Source organism: Strigops habroptila, chromosome 3 (assembly GCF_004027225.2).
Source record: "Strigops habroptila isolate Jane chromosome 3, bStrHab1.2.pri, whole genome shotgun sequence".
NCBI lineage: Eukaryota > Metazoa > Chordata > Aves > Psittaciformes > Psittacidae > Strigops > Strigops habroptila.
The window spans coordinates 80,222,543-80,232,832 of record NC_044279.2 but is presented as its reverse complement, the minus strand read 5'-3'; the positions used below and the strand labels follow the sequence as shown (position 1 = coordinate 80,232,832).

General features: G+C 44.4%; 1 protein-coding gene across 2 annotated transcripts; it reads left to right on the top strand.

Annotated features, from left to right (window-relative positions):
• The first annotated feature begins 2,461 nt into the window (after positions 1-2,461).
• Positions 2,462-9,666, top strand: LOC115605723 (C->U-editing enzyme APOBEC-1-like). Of its 2 annotated transcripts, XM_030480567.1 has the most exons (5): positions 2,462-4,408; positions 4,745-4,772; positions 5,199-5,587; positions 6,764-6,882; positions 9,172-9,666. In XM_030480567.1, the coding sequence occupies exons 1-5, from the start codon at positions 4,387-4,389 to the stop codon at positions 9,196-9,198; spliced, it is 585 nt and encodes a 194-aa protein (XP_030336427.1). In that variant the 5' UTR covers positions 2,462-4,386; the 3' UTR covers positions 9,199-9,666. The 2 variants fall into 2 exon arrangements, with proteins under 2 accessions (XP_030336427.1, XP_030336428.1); XM_030480568.1 differs by lacking the exon at positions 6,764-6,882 and having other exon boundaries at positions 9,172-9,633.
• The last annotated feature ends 624 nt before the right edge of the window (positions 9,667-10,290 follow it).

Genomic DNA, 10,290 nt, shown 5'->3' with positions numbered 1-10,290 from the left:
CCAAGAAAGACCTTTCCCGCCCAAATATATGACCTTTCTGGAGGTTCCATCACCCTCTGAAGCCCTGAAGTTTGGTCCCCATAAACAAGATGTGCGAGTTCTTCTAAATTTGCATTAAAATTCACTTTTGTGGTAGGTAACCTTGTCTTTCTGATTTTGTTAAACCAACGGACAGATTTGGAAGGGACTCCTCTCCTCACATTAGGCTGGCAAGAATGACAGAATGGTATTTCCCTTTTTTTTTTTTCCTTTTGTTTTCCACCATCTCATAGAGCACCTGGAGATACCTGGAAATGTTGTGCTGCAAATTCCCTGCTTCTGCTTGGACTAATTTTTTCTCGCTCTGCTTTCGGTGTCACATTGCTGGTTTTATACCAGGAACTACTGCTACTGAGCGCTGCTAGGCTAGTCAAGCTGTTTCTTGCAAATCAGACTAAGCATCTAAAAGACTAATTTACAACTGCATATTTGTAAATATAGACTCATAGAATCATACAATCATAGAATTGTTAGGGTTGGAAAGGACCTTAAGATCATCTAGTTCCAACCCCCCTGCCATGGGCAGGGACACCTCACACTAAACCATGTGCCCCAAGACTCTGTCCAACCTGGCCTTGAACACTGCCAGGGATGGAGCATCCACAACCTCCCTGGGCAACCCATTCCAGTGCTTCACCACCCTCACTGTAAAGAACTTCTTCCTTATATCTAACCTGAACTTTCCCTGTTTAAGTTTGAACCCATTACCCCTTGTCCTACCACTACAGCCCTTAAGGAAGAGTCCCTCCCCAGCATCCTTCAGATACTGGAAGGCTGCTCTGAGGTTTCCATGCAGCCTTCTCTTCTCCAGGCTGAACAGCCCCAACTCTCTCAGCCTGTCTTCATACGGGAGGTGCTCCAGCCCTCTTATCATCCTCGTGGCCCTCCTCTGGACTCGCTCCAACAGCTCCATGTCCTTTTTATGTTGAGAACATCAGAACTGTACGCAGTACTCCAAGTGAGGTCTCACGAGAGCAGAGTAGAGGGGCAGGATCACCTCCTTTGACCTGCTGGTCACGCTTCTTTTGATGCAGCCCAGGATACGGTTGGCTTTCTGGGCTGCAAGCACACACTGCTGGCTCATGTTAAGCTTCTCGTCAACCAACACCCCCAAGTCCTTCTCCACAGGGCTGCTCTGAACCTCTTCTACGCCCAACCTGTAGCAGTGCCTGGGATTGCCCCGGCCCAGGTGTAAGACCTTACACTTGGCTTGGTCAAACTTCATAAGGTTGGCAACGGCCCACCTCACAAGCGTGTCAAGGTCCCTCTGGATGGCATCCCTTCCCTCCAGCGTATCAACCGAACCACACAGCTTGGTGTTGTCAGCAAACTTGCTGAGGGCGCACTCAATCCCACTGTCCATGTCGCCAACAAAGGTGTTGAACAGGACCGGTCCTAACACCGATCCCTGAGGGACACCACTCGTTACAGGTTTCCAACTGGACATTGAGCCATTTACCACAACTCTTTGTGTGTGGCAATCGAGCCAGTTCTTTATCCACTGATATCTACTGCAGAGAGAAGGAAATTTAGAGAATACTACAGGATCATAGAATCATAGAATGGTTAGGGTTGGAAAGGACCTTAGGATCATCTAGTTCCAACACCCCTGCCTTGGGCAGGGATGCCTCACACTAGACCATGCTGCCCAAGGCTTTGCCCAGCCTGACCTTGAACACCGCCAGGGGTGGAGCATTCACCACTTCTCTGGGCAGCCTGTGCCAGTGCCTCACCACCCTCACAGTAAAGAACTTCTTCCTTATATCTAACCTGAACTTCCCCTGTCGAAGTTTGAACCCATCACCCCTTGACCTATCGCTACAGCCCCTGATGAAGAGTCCCTCCCCAGCATCCTTGTAGGCCCCCTTCAGATACTGGAAGGCTGCTATGAGGTCTCCACGCAGCTTCTCTTCTCCAGGCTGAACAGCCCCAACTTTCTCAGCCTGTCTTCATACGGGAGGTGCTCCAGCCCCCTGATCATCCTCGTGGCCTCCTCTGGACTTGCTCCAACAGCTCCATGTCCTTCTTATGTTGAGGGCACCAGGACCGCACACAGTGCTCGACGTGGGGTCTCATGAGAGCAGAGTGGAGGGGCAGGATCACTTCCTTCAATCTGCATTTCTAGCTTTACTAAGTATCATGTCTGTGAACTCAATACTACATTAGTCAAACACTTATTTTAGTTGTTTAAGAAGTCTGTGTCTGAGTTGATCCCATTCACTCTGATTCAAAGAACTCGTTAAGAACTCGCCAACAAAGTTTTAAGTTGACAGGTATTCTTTATTGTGGCGCCGGGGAACACGGGGGATAGCTCCTCCTAGCGTGTCCCTGGCGAGCATCAAACAAACTGTGATTATATTGTTGTTAATCATACATATTCATTACATTATATGCATATTTATGAAGTTGCTTATACATGACATCACAGTTCTAGAACATTCTTCCTGCATGCCCACTTTATTATGCTAGTGGTCTCTGGGACCTCTGGTGGTTGTTCCTTCATCATCTTCCTCTTCATCACCTTGTCCTTTGGCTGAACTTCAAGTCTGGAAAGTCCCGTCATCAAGCCAACTGCCACTAGTCCAGTTCTGCCTGGTCATTCTGAAACATTTACCCAAGATACTTTCTCACTGTCATCTATTACAATATCCTACTTTTTCAATGTCATCTATTACAAGGCCACAAAGCCTAACTGAATTTAAAAGATTTGTACTTCCTTGTCTCAACTCTTCCTAAGTTATCAACTAATGCAACAACTAGGAGGGAACAATTCTGTGCTGTGAAGTGATTGGTGACCTTGCAACAGAAGAGGCCCTGAAGGCAGATGCTTCGCTGCCCCATAACCTGCCACAACTAGACTTCTCCACAGATTGTCTGGCCAGCGCCTGAAACCCTACTCCTTCTATACTCAGGTATTCATGTTCACTTCTGTTCGTTCTGTCCTTGCAGGAAACTGAGTATTTTTGACAATAGAATATTGAGGGCTTGCCTCTGAGAATGCAAATAAATCACTCCCCTAGCTTTACAATCCCAAGCTAGACTTGGCATTGAGGAAGGCAATGGCTGTGTCCTCAGAGAGAGCACATTACTGGATGATGGCTCACCAAGGATCCACTTCTGCAGCTTGCATCAGGCCACAAAATAATTGTGTCACAAAACCAGAGGAAACTGTAAATGACAGAGACTGACTCAGCACAGTCATCTCTAGATAAACCAAATGAAGAATTCTTTCGTAACCCCTTTGCTCTGCAAGCCAGTTTTGGGTGTGTCAGTCAGAGAAAAGCTTCTCACCAGCAACTAGCATTGTTTCACTCATTTTCAGATTAAATAGGAAATACTTTTTGCTGCACCTTGTGTGAGTTATAGAACAGATCACAGGAAGGTGCTGCCAAGTTCATAAAGCTAAGCAGATTTCTCAGGGCACTGGAAAAAGCCTATTCTTTTTACATCAGGGCACTACTCTGTCATGACTAATAGCTTCTGCAGGTACTCACCAGCAGGCTCAGGTCTTGTTCTCAGGGTGCCCACATGAATACAGTCCTCTTCCCAGTTGGGAAGTTTCATAAATACCTGGGTGTTTCCCCAGAACAAACTGTTCACTGCCATAGATCTCCTGGCTGCTGGACAGCTTGCTTAGATTTGGCCTGAAAGTGTCTGCCTAGTCACTGAGCACAATGTGGTCCTCACACACACTGAGAGTCTTCCTGGCTTACGTGAGGATCCAGGTTCAAGGGTGTATGAGTAGTCCTTGAAACTCCAGAGAATGGTCCCATGAAGGAAAACGGCAGTAACCATCACCACCTGCTGGAGACCCACAAAATCACCAGCTTTTGCAGATCACGTCGTCTGTTTCCTTCTCTCTACTGGGTTCTGCCCAACTTGCTGTTGATATCTGGAAAGTTATCTGCCATGCCACAGCTATGTGACTTGATGCCATTTGTGTAGACGTTCTTCCTCTCTTGGTGCACTGGGGTGATTAGAGAAGTTATGCTTTTCTATTCTGGGGCTAGTGATAAGGAAGAGATATAAGTTCTGTTCTTCACTGCAAAAAAAAAAAAAAAAAAAAGGCTCACATGTTAATTCCAGCTTCCAGCAGGCAAGCTTGTCTACAACCTCGGATCCACTTCCGAATGGGACTCACCCTCTTTTGGAAAACTTGCTTTCAGTTTCACCCAGTGGGGTGGTTTGTTTGCATAAAGACAAGTCACCACGAGGAAATATTCAGTTCAATAACATCACTAATGTCCAAAGCTCAGTCTTGGGGAATAGAAACCGAAAAAAAAATATGGAAGACTAATAAAAGGACATCCATCACCCAAGAGGTGACAGGCAAATCCAGAAATATCCATGGCTGCTGTCACTGATAGAGGTAAGAATATGTAAGTGAAAAGCAGGTCTATTTCTCCATATTCAGTGTAGGTATTTACTGTAGTTATATCTAAGGAACTGGTGAATACAGACAAATGTGTACGTTGCAACATGAAAATACACAGGAGATATTTGTGTATTTGTGTGTCTTATCTCTTTGAATGTATTGCTGTATCTTAAGTCTGAGGTCCAGCTTCAAAATATTAATGTTTTTGTTAACCTGATGTGGCATTAGGCAGGGAGTGTGTAAACTGAAATGGGTCAAGACAGGACATGTAAAGGAAATTTTATTTTCTGACCTACTATCCTAAATGACTCACAAATCTTTTGTATATAGATCCTGCACCCAGAGAGAACAACCAAAGGTAAGAGATACAGTTGCGTCACTGTGTGCTGCCTGGAACCTGTGGCAATTTCCAGAGACAGGCAAAGCTAAGAATCCTTGTGCTCTGTTTTCCTCTTATCATCCCTTTCCTCAATCTTCCTTTTCAGTTGTCTCACTGCTTTGTCTAGTGTTGATCTCAGAGTGGTGATGGGGTTGCTTAACTTCCCAAGATATCCCAAGGAAGGGGTATGGGTGTTTCACCTTTAGGGGAAAAATTTTGGACCCTTCATCAAATTCCAAATTCCAGATTTAGATCATCAGATTGCAACATTCTTCAATCTGTCTGTCACTTTGTGGTGGGAAAGGCTGAGAGTGGGAGGCTTGGCTGATGCTGAGAGCAGGCAACAATGGGACCAAACACCACTGGAGTGTTGGGATGACAGTACTGCTGGTACTTTTGATGCAGATGGAAGATACAGCCAAAGGACTTCAAAAGAAATTATTTGCCTAACCAACATCCAAAGATGGTGTGCCTGCTGTATGAAATCAGATGGAGCAGAGGTACCATCTGGAGGAGCTGGTGCTCAAACAATTCTACCCAACATGCTGAAGCCAACTTCTTGAAAAATTGTTTCAAGGCCAAGCCATCAGTTTCTTGCTCCATTACCTGGGTCCTGTCTACTACACCCTGTGGGGAATGTTCCAGAAGAATTCTGGATTTCCTGAGTGTATATCCCAATGTGACCTTGGAAATATATGCAGCCAAGCTATTCAAGCACCTGGATAACCGTAACCGGCAAGGTCTCCAGAACCTGGCAAATAATAGAGTCAGTATACGTATCATGAATCTTGAAGGTAACCCAACTACTCCTTGTTTTTGACTAAGTGTGGATTGAAAGTTTTGGGATTATGTGCACTCTCAGCAGTTGTGTTTTGTAATAGTGATGATGACTGGCATTGGGGAGGACTAATGAATGCAAAATGCCATTCGCTTGTGCCTTATTTCTTCTCCAATACAAGGAAAGTTACGTCTTTCTCTAGCTTTCCACATCTCCTTTATATACAATGAAAAATCCTGAGTGTAAGATAGAACCTGTCCCTCCTAGTGTATATATGCAGATGCAGCAAGTAATTGGTTTCCTTTGATAGCTGGAGAAGAGAAGGACACATATCCAAAGGAGACTTTCAGATGGTGCATCACAGAGGACACGTCTTGCATATGTGTCTTTTTAGATGTATGTCTTGCTTGCCTCTTGATGTTTGGCTATACAAACAGTCCAGACAAGTAGCTCCCAGAAAGGAATGTATATTTGAAGAGATGAATCTTGCATACCTGTCTGGATACTTCCTACTGGAGTGTGAAGCTACAAAATCTACCAGGTCAAATGTAAACTTAAAGGATATGGCATATCTTGGGGAACCTGTCTCTGGGATTATACCACCAGAGCAGTGACAGAAGCTCTGGCCATTCTATTAACAGTAAGATCAACATGAAACTGCTAAATGTTAGGGCGTTCACTCCAGGTTTTCTCTGACCATTGAGATGGCAGACATTCACGATTAAAGCAACAAGTTTATTTTCCTGCCCAAAGCTGTTGTGATCAAACACAAGTCTGCCAAAAGGTATGCCAGAACAGCCCTGACTGTATGTGCCACCTCCCTTTTCAGTCCTTCACAGAGAAGCAGCCTGCTCCTCACTGGTTCCTTCTCCCTTGGCCAGCGTGCTCTGGCTTTATGCCCTGATGTGCTATCTGTGATAGGGGTTGCCCAAGATACCGTAGTGATCTCTCCCTGGCAATTCTCCTTTTTAGACATATTGCTATCTGTAGAGTTTCGGTTCCCCTTTCCACTAACTTATTTGTGTAGTTGCAAGTCATTGTTGATCCCTTGCATGAATGCCCTCAAATGAATATCTGTGTCTCCTGCTCTTTACCATTTTCTTGCTGAGAAAAAAATGACTCACTGGCATATTCATGAAGAAGGAACTGGGTATGCCTTTCACCAAGAGTGACTGGATCTCTCTCTTCTCAGATTACAATTACTACTGGAAAAGATTTGTTGCATACCAACACGGAGAAGATGATTATTGGCCCTGGAGTTTCGCTCCATACATCTTTCTGAATTGGACAGAGCTCTGCCATATCCTTTTGGTTAGTAGGCACTAGAAGAAAACACTGAGTGAAAAGTAATGCAAAATCTTAGGAAAAGGAGGTTTGAAGTATCCTGGGAATGGTGTTAGCAGAAATGATTGTAGGAAAAATAAGCATGGGCTTGATGCTGCGTGAACAGAGGGCCCAGCAGGCAAGAGATTGCCAAGGACTATGTTGCTACATTGTGCCTTCATAGCCAGGTGTAGAGAAGAGATTTAGCAATACTCACAGGGGGTTTTTTGTGAAGAAAAGGGAAATTATTTAAACCCTTTACATGGGTCACCTAAGAGTACATTAGCTTGCAGCTTACTGGAGCTATTTGATCCCAAAAGCTCCTTCAGCTGTGTAAACATGATTCAGGTAGACTCTTTTTGCCTCTCAGGACAGGGCCACTAATTTCAGTTGATTTCAGAGCAAGTTCAAAAGCTCAGATGGGTGGATTCACTTTCAGGATCAGAACTTACACATAAGAGTATCATATGACTGAGATCTGCATTCCTTATTTCTTGCAATCCACACAGCTGCAGCAGTTATTTGTATGACCTGATATCCTACTGTACAAGAAAGAGAAGGTGGTCTACTGGACAGGGGAAAAAACTAGGACTGGAGTTAACTTCCTGGCTCAGCCACTCTTTGTGGAGCAAGCCAGCTCTTGCTTGAACTGGTCCCTATATGTAGAATGGGGGCTAGCAGAATGGACAACAGGAGACAGAGGAAGGGATATATAGAACTACGTAATATGGACAAGAACTTAAAGTCTAGAAAGAGAAAAACTAACTTATTTGTGAGGTGCTATAAATGTTTTATTTCTGAGTGGGGAAAAGGCACACATTAGACTTCATTTCACTTCTACCTACCTCAAACTTTACATAGGTCTTTTAAGACCTGACCTTTCTAACTGTCTGAATAAGATATTCAGGTGACAGGATACACACAGTCAGTGGCGTTATCCATCAGTTAGTCGATCTGACAAAGTAGTTAATGCAGTGTAACTGCTTAGGAGATGCTTTTCCCTTGGCTTTCAGCCTTCCTATGTCTCCTAATGTCTGAGAAGATTAAATACTTTAGCACCTTATGCACTATGCTTACCAGGGAGCTGAACAGAGCTGCCTGCTAAACACTAACAAACTACAGCCAACTCAGCACAGTTGCCTGGGCAGCAGTACAAGGTGAACGAGCCCTTCACATCTTGGTTTTAAAAAGCCAGTTAGCAAAGGACCTTTCCCTCCCAATGGCCCTGGCAGCCTTGTTGATTACTGCTGAGTGCTCGCAGCTGGGAAGCTTGCACTGGGACACTTATGCTGAAAGTGAGGCACTTGCTCAACTGCTTTGTAGTCTCAGCCAAACTCAAGCCACCCCTAAAATGAAAGTAAATAAAGCCCATTATCAGTAAGTAACAACTAACATTATTAACTACCAACCCTCCACAGAAGGAATAGGAAGGTTTATTTGCTTGCGAGCACCCAGCCCCATTGTACTAATTATGCAGAGGTGTAATGAGAGTTAGTTTTAGGCACATGCTCCAGAGAAATACAGACTGTTATGTAAAATTCCTGGCAGAAGAAAGACTCTGAAGAACTGGAGAGGGTCTGGTGAGTGCAACTGCAGTGGTAAGGAGGCTGGAGCACTTGCCCTACAGGGAAAGGCTGAGGGAACCGGGTTTGTTAGACCTAATGAAAAGAAGGCAAAGTTTTCCACTACATAAAGGCAGCAAAGACAGAACCAGACTCTCCTTAGTGTTGCACAGAGGGAAAATGAGGCAATAGGCACAAGCTGTGACAAGGGAAATTCCAACTGGACAGAAGAAAAAGTCTCCCCTGACAGCAGTGCTGTACTGGAGCAGGTGCCCAGAGAGGCTCCATCCATCCCTGTCAGATCTCCTTCCCTGGAGACACTGAGAACTTTCCTCTAAGCTTTGGAGTTAGCCATGCCGCAAAGATGTCGTTGGACTAGAGACCTCTAGAGGGCCTTTTTGCCCCCCAAAACTCTGCCTTTCAATGGGATCTATCTTTTTCCCTCGATTCAGCTGCGCAATCTGCCACCTTTTAAATGTTCCTGCTTCTGAGTGGTCAGTCTTTCTAGGAGGGGTTTACACGGCACAGTAAATTCTGAGGTGCTACGCTGTTGTCTAGAAAGCTGTGTCCCAAGAGAGATTATCTAAATTGCTGAAGGTGGATCAGAGTGATCTCCTGGAATAGATGTATTTTCAAACTCTGGATCATGTTGAAGAGACAAGCTTAAGCTTTTGGCATCTAATTTTTAATGTTCATGTTCCTTTCTTCCTACTAGGGACTTCCTCCAATGCTGGCAAACTGAATACTAACAAGCATCAGCAGCATGCCTTCTTTCTACTGCAGCCTTGAGCTATGAGCTTCATAATGCCACCAGAGAAAGCTCTTATCACTGGCGGGGCTTTGCCAGTATTTGACACAACAGAAGGAGCATGTGAGAAACCATCAGAAAGTTTGCATGAGGCTGCAGGACACAGTACTCTGTTACAGAGAGTAACATCTTTCATGTTCTGATCTGATCCAAAGAAGTAACCAGGGCAATGCATTCTGGTTTTGAGAATTTCTTATGAATCTCACTTTTATGGCTATCTGTGTAATATTTCAGATAATACTTCATACTAGTACAGTATTTATGTAATATTACTGTTATATTACTGCTTTTATTAATGTATAATACAATTATATTACTAAGGATTATATTGCTTCATTTTAAGGTTTTATTTTCCCTATTTTTATGACTTTGGAAACAATGGAATAAAAGAGAAAATGTCAACTCTGTGGCAACTTTGCTTTTCTTGTTCAGTTCCTGGGCACACATCCTTCCCTTGTAATTCCACATGCTGGAGTCCCAGCTGTTCACTGAAAACTGGGGGAACACAGTAAAAAATCTGCTTTTCCATCTGGAAACACTGAGTGGAATGGTGAGGTAGGAGATGTTGAAAGCTCTGAGTTATCTCTACAGACAGAAGGAAAAAAGGAGGTACAGGTGTGTTTGGCCTTGCAGAAGTTTTCAGTTTGTGCTGCAAATAATGCAAAACATCTGAATGAATCATGTTGGGAGCTCCATGTTTCATGATTCCCAGCCCCTCCAAGCAGGAGGCTCATTGTGTGAGCCCACTGGTGAATGTGCTGCTGCTGGGATCTGCAACATGCAGGCACAAACGATTATTTGAAGAATAAGGCAGGGGATGGTAGGAACCATGCCTATCTCTTCTAGTTGATTAACGCTTATAGCATCCTTTGGCCATGCCAAACTGTCCAGATGTTTAGCAGACAACCAGGACAGCCAGAAAAGCTGCCGGCTGAGGAAGCAGCTCCAGTCCCTGCTGTCTGAGAGAATATCTAAAGCTGAATGCAGCTGGCTGGGAAGTGCCTCCTACATTAATAGAATTACTTC